Raw genomic sequence first — 17538 nt, 5'->3', positions numbered from 1 at the left:
GGTGTCGTGGGGATTCGTAAACGGCAACGGGCGTCGGGATGCAAAATTCGATCGTTTCATCTCGTATAGTGTGTCATAGTGGGCGACAACCGACGTCGCGTCTGCGATGCTTCGAGGCACGAGACGAGCCGGTGAAAGGTGAATGTTCTCCAGCTGGAGCTAACGTAAATAACTAGCAGTAAATCTCTTTTTAGAGAATGCAATACTACTAATAATAGCAATAATATTAACATTAATAATATAATTACAGTAATGTGATGATTATTTTTGCATAGAATAAAGCTTGATCAAGCTTAGGAGTTAGGGCTGTTTTTATTATTGTAACTATTAGTTATTACAGTCTTATCACTTGCCTGTATTTTGTTCCATATTCATGAAGACTTACAAAAAGAGATGTTATGTAGAATATCATGTCAGTTATTTTTTTATACTGTAAATTAAAAGGTGAATGAGAATGTCTCTGTCAGCTCAGCTGTCAATTTTTTTTAAATTGTGTTCTTATAATAATTGTTTGCAGTTTAAGTTTGTCTGTAACGCAGCTGATATTTTTTTTTGTTTATTTTTTTCTATTGAAAGAGAACCAAATATTTAACCAATGCTTTTTGCATTTGTTTAGTTGGCTCAAAGTTCATTAAACCAATCATTTCAAAAGCTGAAGTGATTTTCTTTTTTTATATTATAGTTAGAATATGTATAACTCAGTGTTTTAACTAATTGAAAAGGCTGAATAATCGTTCCAAACTTACTGATTAGTCGGTGAAATAATCGACGATTAGTCGATTAATCGTTCTAATAATCGTTAGATTAATCGATTATCAAAATAATCGTTTGTTGCAGCCCTACTTGGGATATTAAAACGTGACTATATTTCTTGTTGGGCTAAGAGTTTGGGTTGCTTACGGCGTTCATCTGGGAACACAGATTACTAGATTTGTAATAGGGGTTAAAGGGATCGTAGTTGATGTTCTGATCGGACCAGGCCAGACGGATCAGCACGCATGTGATTCACGGATTCAGTGCAAAGTTGAACCATCATAGAGTCAAAAGTTCATTTGTTTTGTCACGCCGATTTACACATTCAAGCGATTTCAAACCATTCCAATGCAAGGAGATGAGAAAGAGAAAGAGGAATCAAAATCAAATGAACAAGTGCGCCGTTATTTGTTGCGTAGTGACGAATGTTCAAGTAAGCCAGATGTGTGCAGATTCTGCGCAATACACTGTATTTAAGTTATCTTGAGTATTTGTGTACTTGAGTGCTTGAGTTGAGTATTTGCGTTAAATCTGCGCAGATTAGGCTAACATGAAATTCATAAGTGAGTGAACATGAAGTGAGTAAACATAATAAGTAACACGCCAAATTGGCTAGAGATTTAACAGCGCCACAGTTGATTATAACCCGCATTTGATTAGATGCCAATATTGGGCATAAGATGCATTTATTATGATTGTTTGGTTAGGCAGTTTACTAGGTGTGGAGACACATTCAGAGTAGAGTGTTGAAAAAGGTCCAAACCTTTGAAGCAGAGTCCTTGAGGTCGTTGAGATTGTCCTGTAGGAATGAATGGAGATGACAGATGAGCTGGAGAGGATGGCACACAGCAGCAGAAAGGGTGGGGGAGGCTGGCCGTCACTCAACACATCCCCATAAAGACCTTCAAAGACTACAACTTTCACATGGTTAGAGATGAAGAGACTGGACTACGGGAGCCTAACGTTAGTCTACACTCTCTCAACCTGCATGTGCTCGGAGAACGGCACTGCATCAACTGAGCATTAACTCGAATCTTTGGTCTAAAATAGAGCATACATTCTGAAAACTAACTATGGGAGTTCATGAAGATGATTAAACAAGCTAAACTCATCTAGGATTCATAAATAAAGGGAATAGAAGGTGGTCATGTACACTTTGGTATGAGGCATCGCTCATAGAAAATTGCAACAAGATTCCTGGTCACGGACAGACAGATCCCTCTGGGAAGGCCATGCCCACACTTTTTTCCTGGTTGCCTTTCTCTGGTTGCTGGTGACGCGCCATTTTCTGGATGGTGAAGGAGTCGTCCGCTGGTCACTCTTGCTGAAAACACTTCCATGGCAGAGAGCGATTCAGGCACAAAAAAAAAAAAAAAAAAAGGCAGGATGGATAAAAAAAGCAAGCAGTGGTGAAGATGAGCATATTCTCGTTGGTGATCCCGGATCTGTGACGCAGGAAAAACAAGGAAAACATTCCAGCTCCTCCGGGAGTCGAAGGCGTGAAGGGCGTGTGACTTGATCAGGATTTCTTCCAGTGGAAACATTCTCTCATCTCCATGTTTAGTGTAAAAAAAAAAAAAAAAACGTATCTGTATTTATATTTCTTATGTTTTGCTTTCTCAGCAAGTAATATGCAATGAATCGGGAAAAAAAAAATCTCAAAAAGAGGAGGGTGATTTACAAAAATAAATATTTATATTTACAATCTTACAAAAAAAAATGCGGTATACGAAAAGGAACAACTTGTGAGGCACTTGGGAAGATTCTCTTAGCAAGTAAAAGTGAGAAAAAAACAGAGTATGTGCTAGAATTTAAGATTTTGGCAAGTCCTTGGAATTTTATCATAAAAATGTGACATCTGCTAAAAAATATTTCCCCCAAAAAATAGTCCATATGATGCAAAATCCCCCCCCACTGCTCTCCTACAACGGCTGGGCTCCAGAGGCCTCCTCTCAAACTCCAATGGGTGACGAGGAAGGTTTGGAAAACACGTGATCTCCGACAGGTAGGGACAACAGCAAAGAAGTGCACAGCTCTCCTCAGGCCATACTAACCTTAACTGCAGAGGAGTGCGACGGTGACGAGTGAGTGTCAAGCTTTCGTCTTTTTTGCTCTGCTGAGAGAGGAAATTCAAGGTTCAGGATCTAGAAATGTGTTTTTGCTTCATACAGTATATTGTGTTTCGCTAAGGGCGAATGTGGCATCCACTAACAGTTCAAACTAAATCCAATAAAAGAACACATCAAGTGGATTCTTTGCTCTGAATTTTTAATTTTATCATTAACACTAAAATAAGGTCCAAACAGAGTCACACACAAGCGTAATAAACCATATTAGGGGGCTTTCGCACCGGAGGAAGCTTTTCACAGTTCCTAGAACTGTTGGCGGAAGTTTCCGGATTTTGGCGTGTTCGCACCGCAGGAACTAGGAACGATTTTAGCTCTAGGAACTCTTTTGGAGGAACTAATTTACTCCTACTTCAGAGTCGGTCTAAACCAGCGCTAAAGAACTACAGTGACGTCAGTGTTCGCTGATTGGCCGAACGCAGGCGAAACACCAGCACCCGCCATTTAAAAAAAAAGCTGTGTGAACACAGATTACAGCCTTTATATTTAGTCCAGAAACGAACTCTACGAACATGTAAAACGGTGATAGATGGACCAGGGTTTCCGTTGTCCGGTAATTACCGGACATTGACCGGAAACAAAATGAAATGTCCGACAAAAATAAATCTCTCCGGTCAAATTGTCCGATTAAAATTACCTAATAATCCCGCCCCCCTAACACAATCTGAATTTGAGAATAAGCCTAAAATGTATAAAACAAAAATACACCGACATTTGGCTATGTTATAAAGGAACAGGCTCTACCGTTTGAAAGTTATTAAACATTATTACATGGCTTGGTTGAATTCCAATGTGGAATGCGGTCTGTTATTTCTTGATATCAGACCGCTGAAGCACTAGCGGCGCCAGGATTTTGATTGTAGGTGGGCCTCCAGAAAACTGGATGGGCCAGTTAAAATAAGCCAAAAAATAAATAAAAACGGGTTGCCCTTCATCTCCGTTTCAGCGCTTTTCTGGGCACTTAGGACAGCGACTCAGTAGCCTACCTGAATTTAATGCGAAAAAAAAAAAAACTTGAACAGGATTTTTTTTTTTTATACAATTACAATTTCATTGAATATATTTTTAATAAAATTATAGGCCTATTATTTTTAGTTTATTAACAGCAACAACAGCTGTAAAGATGAAGTTGACGATCGCCATCTCCATGAACGCGCCTATAGAGAGAAATGCACATCATGGATTACATAATCAGAGAGTAGCCTATTTCTTTTCGTTTTAAATTGTTTAAAAGACGTTTCAAGCTTTCTTAAGATATATTTCATGTCTGTGAGGCCTACGCTGAGTTTCGTTCAATTACGATGAGATGCGCTCCAGTTCACGAGCAATGCAAGTGACCGCGCGGGCGCCTCCATGATTAGGCCAATCGTCTGCTATATTTGCTGCTTAGCTATATATTAAAGGGGTGGTTTACTGCCTTTTTTCTTAGCTTGATTATGTTTATGGGCTGCAATATAACATGTCTTCGTGTTTCGTTTGTTAAAAAACGCCTTATTTTTCATAAATTTCACCTTTATTGTAAGCCGCTTCCTCCTCTGTCATTTGAACGACCGGTTGACTTCCTGATTCTATGAAACCACTCCCTCAGAAAGAGGCAATGAGCTCAGATTGGTTAGTTCGGCCGGTGTGTTGTAATTGGCTAAACTGCGTCCGGAATCTTCACGCCCATTACCTTTACGGGCGACAGTTGCATGTGCTCCGGACCCGGTCAAATGTAATGGTGTCAATATTGCCTCATCAGTTTGAGCCAGAATCAGACCCAGAGAGCGGTGATGAAGAGAGTCAAGCAGAACCTCCGCAAACACGGCTCTTACTAAACGTTTCTGAATGGTAATTTATTTTATTTTATTATTATTCTCTCAAAGAATTTCCATACGCTGTTACTTGAAAATGCTACTGCTGTTTGTTAGCTTTTGAGATACGCTTTCCCCCTGATTAAACATTTAATATAACTGAATACATGACTGAGTAATACCGTTTTTTAAAGATATTGTTTTATTGATAGAATGAACAACCGTTTAACTATTCACAACACTTACCGGTAGTTTACTCAGTTTGTCGTTTTCTTTAGGTGTACATGTGATAACAGCAGCTGAAGTTCGCTGTTGCGATAATTTTTTGAAGTTTGTACACGTTTCTTATACACACAAAATAACATCGAACTAACTAGCTACTATAACCAAACAGCTTTGGCATTGGTTTGCGTTCTTGATCAAATCAAAAAATTACGTCATAAAGTATACATGGAAAATACGTTTACAAAATTTGTACATATTACAAATTCGGGTCCAAAATGTTTATACGCATCTGTCATATACTAAAGCCAGCGCTGGCATTTTTTTACATCCTTGATAAAACTAAAACGTACGTCTTAAATTATACAGGCAAATACATTTAAAATGATTAAATCTTACTTGCAGGTTGTGGCCTCTGGTTTTAAAGCTGTAACTGCTTCATGTTGGAGTAATAGTTTCTTGTTGAATCCGACATTGAACTCGTGTAGATTCTGGAAGCTGTCTTCGGTAAAATGCGCAGCACAGAGAGCTAAACTACGATTGTAATTGTCAGGAACATAATCAAACTTAAATTTTAACCATTGTTGACGAACTACAGCGTCTGTAGGAAGCCTGAACACAGAAGACCTGACAGCTACAGCTCTCCACTATAACTCCTCCTCTTCGACAGCAGAACATGTTCCGGAGGGAGGGTTGATGTAAATGTATGGGTTAGTTACGTATAAAACCCGGGAAGTATCTCGTTGTAGTCCCATTCGAGTCGTTTTTGTAGGCATTAAACTTCCTGATTTTTAAAAGACAATATCTCTGCTTACGTTGAACTTTCAGCGCAGCAACTTTGCAGATACTGTTCATGCACCAACAGCAACATTACACAGTATTTAAAATGAAAAAAGTGAAATAGCAATCAACCACCCCTTTAAATACAGGCAATTGGTTGATAAAAAATTATTAAAATTAAGATACAATTTATACAAAACGAAATTCACTTCAAAAAAGTCTTTCTACAAAACCAAACTTAATTAAGTGGTCAAAATCATGTCTGACCCGCTCCATGTCTCTCGATATTGCGCATCCTATCTTACTCGTGCTGTACACTTTTTATAATCAACAAATTAAAAAATAACATTATAATATTTTAACAAATATTAAACTAAATGAGCTTATTTAATGGCTACAACACTTATAGTAGACAGACTCTCTATTTGTACAAATTGCTGCACATTCATTTTATTCTGAATTTTGCACACATAAGTTGAAAGGCATTTGTTTGTGCATGCATAGCAAAACATATCTGCAACATTTATCAAGTTCACTGATAATTATGCGCGCATTTATTAGGCTAATTATTATCTTAATGAATAATGAAACAAGGACGAAGCATATAAACTGCGTTGTTTGTTTAGAATGGAATGGATCGCAAATAGATCCGAATGAAGAAACGTAGAAAATGGGTCTCGGGTGTTCCTGCAGAGAGGGGGTTCTCGCTGCAGAATCGGATCAAGACGAAGCAGTAAAGTCGCCTTGCGGAGAACAAGGTTACGCGGCTTATGCGCACTGCAAGTTGTGGAGAGACACTGGGAAGTTCGCTTGAGTAAAAACAATAGGCTTCAGATATTTTATGTGGAGAAGGGGGATTGGTTTGTTAATCTATGAATTTGAAACCCTAACAATTGGCGTTGATTGACGCCAAACGGACGTTCATGTTTTTTTTTTTTTTTTTTTTTTAAAGTTAGGCTAATAAACATGTTGCATTCGGCCTGATTATGTCATTTTTTAAGTTACATAGCCTGCCTCCAGTTTTCCTCAACTTGACTAATTAAGAGGCGATATTTGACCGGCATATCATTGAAATGTCCGGAAAACGAAACCTCTGCCGGTCACTTTGACCGGCACCATTTTTTTCTAGCGGAAACTCTGAGATGGACCTCTTAACCTTTACACTGAGGAGAAAATCCAACGCCACTGAGGAGAACCAAGAGAAACATGATCATGTGTTTCTGCTCAGCAACTCTGAACATCAACCACATGACATTTGCTAACAACTTTTCATCACTGTATACTTTATATGTATAACAGTTCTATGTAATAACGTATTATACAGAACGTAAACTAATGAAGACGGAGAATGCGAGCGCTGTGTGTAAATGTCACACCAACAAGCGTGTCTTGCATCACTTCAGAGCTCCTACTAGCGGTGCGAACGCAACAGGAAAACGTTCCTAGGGGAACCATTAGTTCTCGGGTGACAACCCTGGTGGCTAGTTCCTAGAACTAAGTTCCTAGCACTAGCCGGTGCGAAAGCCCCTCTCTTCAAGTGGTCCGAGCCGCCTTACCCCGTTCAGACTCGACTCCCTCGGATCTGGGCACGAGGGACTTCAGGCTCCCGGCCACAGCACTCTTCTCCAGCTTGCTGCTTTCCTTTGTCTTGCTGTCGCTGGACACGTCGCGTTCCTTGGGCCACTCTTTTTCAGCAGATTTCCCGTCGATCTTGCTCTTCTCTTCCTTCTTGTCCTCCTTCCTCTTCTCCTTCTCGGCCTTGGGCGTCTTCTCCTTGCCGTCGATGGGCTTCTCCTCCTTGGATCTTTCCTCCTTCTGTTTGTCCTTCCCTCCTGCCTTGGCCTCTGGAGTGCTTCCGGGGTTCTTTTCTTTCTTATCCTTTTTCTCCTTAGTGGTCTTCTCTTTATCTTCCTTCTCTTTGCTCCCTTTAGTGCTGTGGAGAGATCAAGGATCAACTGAAGTATTCTGAAATGTTTTATTTACATTTTTTCTAAGCTTTGAAACCATTAAAAATTGAGGTATTTGATGGCTTTCATTAAGAAATGGCATATATATCAAAGAACCGCATGCAAAATATTGTTAAAAAGATCAAAAAGAGTTGGGGATTGACACAATGGATTGACACAGCTGGAAAAATGTTACATAACATTTAAGATCTAATAAAACTGGTCTCCCTTGACTTTTTTAAAGCAACGAAGGCTTAAATTCGAGGCACAGATCTTATGTTGTTTGGGGAAAGAGTGATGTTAGAAAAACTCTTATCTAATATAAAATTAATGAAGGGAAACATAGCTAGTTTTAGAACAGAACAATATCTGCATACAAGCCCTCCCAAAATGATTTTGGCTTTGAATGCATTACAATTTTTGGCACATATTAAATTACAATAGTAAAAAGTAAGCTTATTTATGTTGTAATTGTAATTGATTTCTAATTAATTGTAATATTTGGCAGCATCTCTGTTTAGTTATGAGAAAGAATCATATTGATCCACAGAGTCACGCAGAGCCAAAGCACAACCAAAACAATGTTCTTCTGCAAAATGCTTGAAGTTGTGTTTATTAACCGCTAGAGGGCCAAAAGTTACATAGCGTAACTTAAGTTTATCTACTTAACTACAAACCAACATCCAGCCTCAAATTTGTTTTTTGTTTTTATGCACGTTGTTTTCTAGAAGACAATAATCATACAAATAAGGTTAACTAGTATTTAGACGTTTCACATTTAAATGTAGCTACCATGTTGCAAATATTGAACATCTATAGATATAGAATATAATATCAGTTTGACCTCCTGAGGTTGACTAGCAGAGATTAATCACCTCATTTCACTGCCTATTTGGTAAATAGAAGACATAATTTTGACTTCCTATAATTTAAGGCCTGTTAAATTGCAGATACGCAAACCACTGTAACTAGCCGAAGTGAAACTAGTCTGCACACATCATGCACAAATGAGATGAAAAGGAAACCGTGTAAACCAATTGTCTGAAAGCTAACATTACGCTAACTATGCTTTCTAAAATCCCCTGAGCTTTGAATTCTCTTGGCTTTGTAGTTCATTACATAAACAGAGCACATCGTGACCTCTCGGTCTTCTCATCACAGGTGAATTACACTTTCCACTTTCCCTGACCCCACCAAACCTGGTTAAAACACTCATAAACCCATTACAATCTCATCCCATTCACACAATCCCTGAATGGAAATTAATGGGGACCTTTCTTCCACAGTCTCCCAGCGACTCCCATTGAAGTATTTCTATCGAAATGATGTTTTACACAGCCAATTTGATGGGCCATCGTGCAATTGTGTGTTGTAACAGCCATGCCTTTCAGAGATGGTTCCTTTCAAGACATTTCTCTCTGCAATTGCTCAGTTTAATAGAATTGTAAGAGGATTCTTGCCTGGAACACTGTTCAATTTGATTACACAGTTCATAAGGAAGGTAGACTTTGATAAAGGATTGATTTATTTGGCGAGTAGTTTGAAATAATAAGCCCCTGCTAAACTTTCTCACCCCAGGGCTTTAACTTTTAATGAGATTATGTAAGAGATGAGAGCAGTGCATCATCCTCGGGTGCGGTACCTGTTTGGCGTGCTGTTTCCGTTGCTGCTGCTCACTTTATTGGCTGCGGTGCTGTTTTTGCTGGCAGTTTTCTGAGCCGCCTGAGATTTGTCCTTGGATTTATCTGCAAAAACACCAAGCCGACACGCACGTCACACAAGGGCAGACCTCATTATTTTGTCCATACCTACCAAACGTGACAGACTAATTGACAGAAAAAAGTCAAACTGAGCCAATGCTCGTCTGTTAGGTGAAATAGTGAAGTAGTTCTGGAATTTGCTCTTGATTTAAATACACCCTGCTATAAACACTGATGGTGCTGGGAAAATGCAGGCATCCTTAGTGTGCCTTTGAAATCTCATTAAAAGTGAATGAAAAACAGATTGTGCTTCACAGAAAGTAAATTATTTAAACACTTCTGAAAGTGTCCTTTGAGATTTAAGAGAAAAAAAGTCAAAGAGAGAAAGGAAAGAATGGTCATTCATTTTACAGCAGCGTACCAAAAGAGTTATGCTGATACATTTTACTCCAAAAGAGGGTATTTTTAGATTTTAAACAGCAACTGTTAGCAATATGTGCACATTTCATTCACACTGAGTGCTAGTAAATTATGCTCAAAGCAATTAACATCACAGCTACTAATGGGAGGAAGAATTGAAGTGATGATGGGGGATTTCTGGACAGAGCCAGTTACTCCTGCTGAAATGCATCAACAACTTGCAGCAACACCATGTTTCACAAGAGAGGTGCTGTTACTTGGGTTGTATGTGGTTTTTAGTTCAGTTGGACTCTGTTTTAGTGCCAAAGACAAAATTGTCTTTTAAAAGGTTGTCACACTGCAAATCCAGGCATGACTTAGGCATTTCTTAAAAGTGGATATACACTCCTAGAGCTGCACGATTAATCGATAAAAGACCGTGGTCTCAATTGTGTTGCTAAGTGGCTTCAAACAATAAGACTGTTCACACCAAGGACGATAACTATAAAGATAACGATAAAGATATAATTCTAAAAATCGTTCTCCATATTAAAGAATAACAGAGTTCACACCACAACTATAACGATAAAGATATGAGGAACGATATCGTTGGGATCACTTTCAGAACGATTTTTTTCCAGCTGTCGAACAATAAAACACTGACAGCCAATCAGAATCCATTCTAATTTAAAGGTCTTGCGCATTTAAAATGGATCTGGATCATCCGGGCGCGCGCGTGCTTGGAATAAGAAGACCGTTATCGGTCGTTGGTGTGGACGCATATATAGTTATCTTTATCGTTATCTTTATAGTTATCGTGCTTGGTGTGAACAGACCTTAACCGTGTTGAGCTATATAATAATGATTTGTTTTTTGACTGTAAATGTATCCAAACAGTTGTTCCCTTGTCTAATAAAACACATCAAATATGAAATCATCATTGCTGTTTCCAAGGTTTCTACGAAAGTAAAACCGGATATCGAGGGTAACGCAGATATGACGTCATTGACAAGTGAAGCAATGACACGGGCCATTACACTGGTTAAAACTGCTTATTTCTTTGGATTTAAACATTTTTGGTAACATTTGGGATAATGTAAGTGCACAAGTCAACAAAATATATAACACTGTTCTAGTGGTTTTTGAATATTTGAATCCTAAAATCTTAACATATAGTGCCTTTAAGAGACTTTCAAAAACAAAAAAATCTGACTGACCAAAAACTTTTGAATGGAAGTGTAATTTCTTAAAGTCCCCCGTAGTCAATCATTTTATCATCACCTTTGATCACCAGAATTACATATTTAAACGTTTTTTTTCATAGAAAAAAAAACATCGTCACGCCTTAAAATAGTTTGAATGTAACTCTACACCCTTGCTTGAACTGATTGGTTACAAGGTAGTTTGTGACGTCAGAAACACCAGCGATTTCCAACCGTGTTTTTGAGACTGTCTTTGGTTCACTGCAGTTTTAAGGAGAAAATACTCAGCAATGGTTCATGAATTTACACATGATTTGTCTTAAAGCATATTAAAAACACTACATAGACATATAAACAACATTAAAAGCTTGATTTTCACCACAGGGGGACTTTAATTTTTTGCAACCAGCTCTAGCCTTTTTTCTTCAAAACAACTTCATCTCCAAGTTCAAGCATCTTCTTGGTCATCATGACACTAATTTCTAACCTCCCGTTTAATTTGTAACCCCTCACATCGTCACTGATATTATGATGCAATCAAAAACCATTAAATTCAAAAGCAACATGGGTTTTTGTACCCCGTTGACATATTTAGGGCAATAACATGTCACAAGTAGCCTCTCTACAGCCGTGGGGTTGGACAGAATCTGTTTCTGAAGAGCCTGAAGTCATGTGACCCGCACTGCTGTTGTGATCAATCCTCGTGGTGTGCTTGTTTTTGTGCTAATGGGTCTGTGGGAGGCTTTTCTGTTCTAATGTCCTCGACAGTTTTACCCCAATTCACGCAGTAATTGCAATTAACTCCCTCAGGGTGGCGATTCCCACAGCGAGTGCTGCACGCCATGGCAACGTGTTTCATTTTCAATGAGTGTCAAGACGTTCTCAATGATTGGACAAACAAGCCCAGATGCTACCAAATCAATTCCTGGACAAAATCTGGGAAATTATTCAACTCGAGTCACCTGAGTCGTCGACGGCCCCGTCCTCGGCTTTGCCAGCGCTGGCAGCGGCAGTGTTCGCAGGTTTGCCCGTGTTGCCCGGTCCGTTCTGCAGAGTGCCAGGCGTGGCGCTGCGCACTGGCTGCTCCTTATGGTGGAACTCATTTTCAGGCACCATGTGCACTTTCCTGCCTTTCAACTGGCCAGAGTAGCTGCAAGTCACACACACGGTTAAAATCACGGCAGATGGCAATACGAAGTGTAATGCTCAAAACAAAATCACTCAGAAATGGATGGAATCAAAAAGAAATCCTCAGGAGGGGTTGTGTTCACTGAGAACAGGTTTCAAAACAATATTAACGCGACTAGATTGGCGTATTTTTGAGAGGCTGAACACAAGGTTTGATTCCCTCCCTTCATTTCTTGTTGATTCCTCGTGTCTACAGAGGAACACAAAGAACAGGGCCCACGTCTGCCCAATAAGCGGAGGTGTGCTGAGAAATCCCACTGGTGGCATGAACGCAACACAATTACGTCCACTGTTAATACGACTTCTGCAATGGAAGATATGCCAATTAAAAACAAATCAGTTCCTTATGAAGGAAGTGGGACATCTAATCAATTTGCAATCAACATTTTCTGTAAACCACGTGAGCTGCCCGAACTAAACGACAACACTTTAATGCAATATACACTTGTTTAAAAGTTTGAAATCATTAAGATTTGTTTAACATTAGGTCTCTTCTGCTCACCAAGGCTGCGCTTATTTGATCAAAAATACAGTAAGAACTGCAATATCGTGAAATATTATTACGATTTGAAATAACTGATTTCTATTGTAATATATGTATATATAAACTGTATTTTATTCCTGTCATCAAAGCTGGATTTTCAGCATCATTACTCCAGTCTTCAGTGTCACATGATCCTTCAGAAATCATTCTGATATGATGATTTGCGGCTCATGAATCATTATCATCCATGTTGAAAACAGTTGTGCTGATTTTGTGAATTTTTTTCAGTATTCTTTGATGAATATAAAGTGAACAAAGCATTTATTTAAATTGAAATTTTTTGTAACATCATAAATGCATTTACTGTCACTTTTGATCAATTGTGTGCGCCCTTGTGGAAAAAAATCTAACTGATCCCAAATTTTGAATGGTAGTGTATGTGTGCAACATTTTGAGCTGGCAGTAACATCACGCCACCTTCGAAAACACCTCGTGACAAGCTCATTTAAAGATGGCGGATGGGAAAAATAGACTACAAATATACTTCATTCGACACTGAAATATCAACAAAAAGTTAATAAAATGGAATATTTGTGAACTTTGTTTCTTGCCATTAGCTATTGGAATCATTTGAGTTGATTCTCCCATGCGAGTCGTGCTGAGATTCTATTTTAGGATGTTGTCTTAAAACGTTTTTTTTTAGGCATTTTAGGCAGTGTCATTCATGAGAACAGCAGTTGCTCTTGGGAATCACTGAGGCATGATCAAGTCCTCTTCACTAATTCTAGCTCCAGTGGAGCAAAACAGCCCATTACAGCTGATAATTGATACGATTGCCTTATCATGACACTAAAGGCCTTCCGGTTGGAAAAGTCCAATAGCTGAATGGACTGTGTTCATTAAGCAGGAATGAAGAGGCTCTTCAAGAGGCCAAGCCTTCTCTTGCCATTCTGGTTGGATTGATGGCACTGATTTATGAGCCTTCACATCTCGCCCTCAACAAACCTCATCGCTTTTCATGTGCCTGTGATGACCAGCCACTCTGGACGGTCTTCAGCGGCACCAGTCCGACACATTTAATCAATCCCACTGCAGAGCGTAAGCTAAAAGCGGCAGAAAAGAGCAGAGAATAAATCTGCCTTAATGTGGATAACCTCTGCCAAGAGAGACGCCCGGTGACTCCCAGCTGAGAGTTAAGGAACAGCTGATGGTTGGCATAGGGGGACTTCCCTCATTAATGATTTATTTCGGCAATTAACGGTAATGTTTTAAGCCTTCCTGCACTTGCACATTGTAAGACTGAGTGGATTTATTTGGATTTATCCCCAGCGGTGCATTTAGGAAAACCAGCTCAAGGCTACGAGTAAATATATGGAGAAACAGTATCCAGATTGTCGTAGAAAATGCACATTATTGTATGTGTCAAAGACTAAGAGTTATATTTTTCTTTTTTCCTGAGATTCAAGACTTCACCTGAGACTTCATTAAGGTTTTCCTCGAGAACTGGGATGAATGAAAAAATAATAATAATAATAATTCAGTGACCTTTGCAATATCGCAATATGGTGAGGAAAAGAATTACAATAAAAATGGAGGTTTCAATCAAGTTTCAAATCATTACGTCAAAGCCTTGCAAAGATAGACAAACTTCCTGTGATCGATCCTCCTAGCCAAATTTGATGATGTCACAAGCCAATGATTTAGTAAATCGGAACAATGTAAATAACTTTTGATTATGATTAACTGTCAGAAAATGTATGATTGTATGATCAATGTATGATTAAAAATTTCAAATTGATTAAAATTTATAATCGTGTCACTGAATCCTTAAGTTTGGTTCAAACCTCAATTAAATTGTGACAACTTTTTGAGAAATTGCATTATACGCAGAATCCCAGTAGATATAATAGAGGATCTATTATATGCATACCCTCTGAAAGGAAGCCACTGGACATTTCCAATATCTTAAAACGAAGCAAGTACAACTGAAACGTGGAGAACTATGAACTACCACCAGTCAGACTCCTGAAAGTGAAAGATAACCAGTGTGGTGAAAGCACTTCATAATGCTGAGGCCAGCCGGCTCTCGGCTCAGTTACCCCATGGCTAACGCATAGAGGTCGGGCCTCTTCTCTTTCTCCTCCTGGCAGATCTTGTGAACGCGGCACTCCAGAGCCTGGCCCAGGTTCAGCACCTTGGGGTACCAGGGCAGGATCTTGGTGAGCACGATCAGGATGTTGCGGATGTGGGTGTACTCGCCCGTCTCTAGGCAGTGAACAGAAGCCTGAGGGAAGAACCAGAGCTTTTCTATACAGTCCATGAAAAAACACACATTTACACAACACCATTTTCAACTAAAAACATAAAACTTGTTATGCGTTTTGGCCGTTCATTCACACGACAACGGCGTTTTGGGTTCCTGAAACTGCAAACTTTTGAAAACGGGTTTCAAAGTGCACGATTTTCAAAACGGTCTCCGTGTAAACAACAAAAACACACATTTAGACAAAACACAAGGCCTGATATAAATAGTCTGTAATGCCATGAATGATCGAAATTAGAACTGCAGAGTTTTTGTGCAGTTATGCACATGCATTCTGCATATGACTGAATATATCATGGCTCAACACAAACCACGAGGCCATGGCTATCAAATATTATCCTTTGAATAAAAAATAAATGAAAAATCCTTAAAGCCTCGAGAAAGATTTTAGTAGTTGCAATAAACAATTCGGCCTGTTTAGCAGAATTAGGAGGGAAATATTCATAAATAAATTCATTCATTAATAAAATATATGGCAACACTTCACAATAAGGTTCATTAGTTAACATTAGTTAATCATTTACTAACATGAACTAACAATGAGTAATATTTTTTTTTTAACTTTGTTAACGTTAGATAATAAAACTCCAGCTGTTCATTGTTTGTTTATAGTTCCCAGTGCATTAACTAATTAAAAAAAAAAAAAAAACATTTGATTGTAATAATGTATTAGTAAATGTTAAAATTAATATTAACTCAGATTAATAAATGCTGCAGAAGTATTGTTCATTCTTAGTTCATGTTAACTAATGAACCTTATTGTAAAGTGTTACAATTTTTAATCACACAGCTCTATAAAATATCACACGTTGTTGTGTGAGAAGCGCAACACTAACTTTAGTCAACTTGTAATGCCACTTGTGGACAACATGCCGGAAATTCTCATAGTCCAGCTGATCCGCTTTGTTCCCTCCGTCGAAACCACTGGCTCGGAAAATAGTCAGGAACCCTGGGTAATTGCCACATTCCTAGAGAAGGAACCGGAAACAAATAAGACAAAACAACCAAATAATACCAAAGGTTTCTGACAGGCACATTTACCCTAAAACCTCAGCATATGTGGGGAGAAACACTTTTAGCTGGTAAAAGTAAATGTGAAATGGAAGATGATTGAACTCTAAAGACCAGTTTGCTCCTGACGAACACTTAAACACTCTGATCCTTTAAGGAAGGGACACACTGCTAACTCCTTTACCCAGACACCGATTTGGCCTCGACTAGGACACACTAGAGACAGCACTGACAGAATAATTAAACCAGAGTCAGCACCGCACCTTCTCATAGATGGCCCTGTCGCTGTGCCATCGGGTCACGGTCTCCAGCATACAGCAGAGGAAGCGCCCGTAGCGGCGGGACTCGTTCTCCGTGCAGCTCGCCACCGTGTAGATGATGTCCGAGAACACCTAGATCAGGACACACACGGGGACGCCGCATTAAACACACACATCGTTTAGATTTAAAACATTAGGTAATTGCACATATGTGCATTTGTGAAGACACTTTGAGAATGCATTGAGCATTTCATGAAAACTGAAATATACTGTAAGATTGTACTTGTATGAAGGATCAAAATAAACAAAATAATAACAAAAAATTAAAATTAAAACACAGACCCATGATTCTCTAATGAACATGGAAATACATCAAACACAGATAAAAGCACATTAACAAACAGAATCCTCGATGAGCTTGCATCTCTTTGACTGTGGCCACTGGCACACACACACACACGGATATCAAGCGGCTGGTTTCAATCACCATGAAATAAAAATGGACAGATCTTGTTTTTATGGAATGTTGCAGTGTTTTTTTTTACATATTTGTTGTTGTTCCAGAAGCCGTTTCACTCAGATATACGGCACAACAGGGGAGAAAAGACTATCAAAACTTTTATAGCCCTGCAATAGCGCTTTCCAAGAGAACATTAGTAAAGACTGTTTGTTTGTACCACTTTCTTATATTTTAGTGCTCAACGTTTAACAATTTGTCAGGAGGTGTTTTTTTTAAAGGTGCTGTAAGTGATGCAACGCGTTTTTTAGGCACAAACATTTTTTGTCACATACAGCAAACATCTCCTCACTATCCGCTAGCTGCCTGTCCCCTGAACACACTGTAAAAAAACGCGGTCTCTCTAGACACCACAGGCTCCACAAACGGCAACAAAAACAAACTGGGCTCACCCGCACCACGAAACATAATAAACAGAGTTCCAGCCAATAACCGACAAGTAGTATTGGAGGGTGGGGTTTGGGGGGTTAGTGCGCGTGCACGTGAAGGGGGTGTGTGTGGAGGAGAGAGAACAGAGAAGCATGAAGAGGGAAGTTTGAATTATGGCCGACACACGACCAAAGAGACAACGTTCCGATGAACAAATTGCAAAGAAGAGTGACAAGGATAAGGAATGCGCGAAGGTCCCGAATTTACATCGGAAAAACTTTCGAAAGGTGGCGAGAACTCCGCCGGCAGAAGGGCTTCCAATCCGACATAGTTGCTCTGTTTTTGCAGAACAGGTCAATTAATTTTTTCTTTCTAAACTGACGTTAATGTTCGCCAAACCAACACAAGGATGTAATTAGCTAGATCTATGCAGTCAGCGTTAACTTTGGTGAATACAACATGTAT

General features: G+C 39.1%; 1 protein-coding gene across 3 annotated transcripts in view; it reads right to left on the bottom strand.

Annotated features, from left to right (window-relative positions):
- The window catches only part of thoc2 (THO complex 2), a 107965-nt gene that overhangs the window by 11157 nt on the left and 79270 nt on the right, over window positions 1-17538 (bottom strand). Inside the window, exons 26-33 of one of the 3 annotated variants that reach the window (XM_081383313.1) lie at window positions 16191-16319; window positions 15753-15884; window positions 14693-14877; window positions 11884-12071; window positions 9263-9365; window positions 7231-7607; window positions 2808-2866; window positions 1517-1552 (exon numbers count right to left, since the gene is read on the bottom strand). In XM_081383313.1, the coding sequence (XP_081239439.1) occupies window positions 1517-1552; window positions 2808-2866; window positions 7231-7607; window positions 9263-9365; window positions 11884-12071; window positions 14693-14877; window positions 15753-15884; window positions 16191-16319 (1209 nt within the window). Of the gene's footprint in view, window positions 1-1516; window positions 2870-7230; window positions 7608-9262; window positions 9366-11883; window positions 12072-14692; window positions 14878-15752; window positions 15885-16190; window positions 16320-17538 lie in introns of all 3 variants that reach the window. The other 2 variants (XM_081383314.1, XR_014031408.1) reach the window with 2 other exon arrangements.

This window comes from Scardinius erythrophthalmus, assembly GCF_964197995.2.
Source record: "Scardinius erythrophthalmus genome assembly, chromosome: 13".
Classification (NCBI taxonomy): domain Eukaryota; kingdom Metazoa; phylum Chordata; class Actinopteri; order Cypriniformes; family Leuciscidae; genus Scardinius; species Scardinius erythrophthalmus.
The sequence above is the reverse complement of the archived record's forward strand: the minus strand, read 5'-3'. Positions and strand labels throughout refer to the sequence as shown.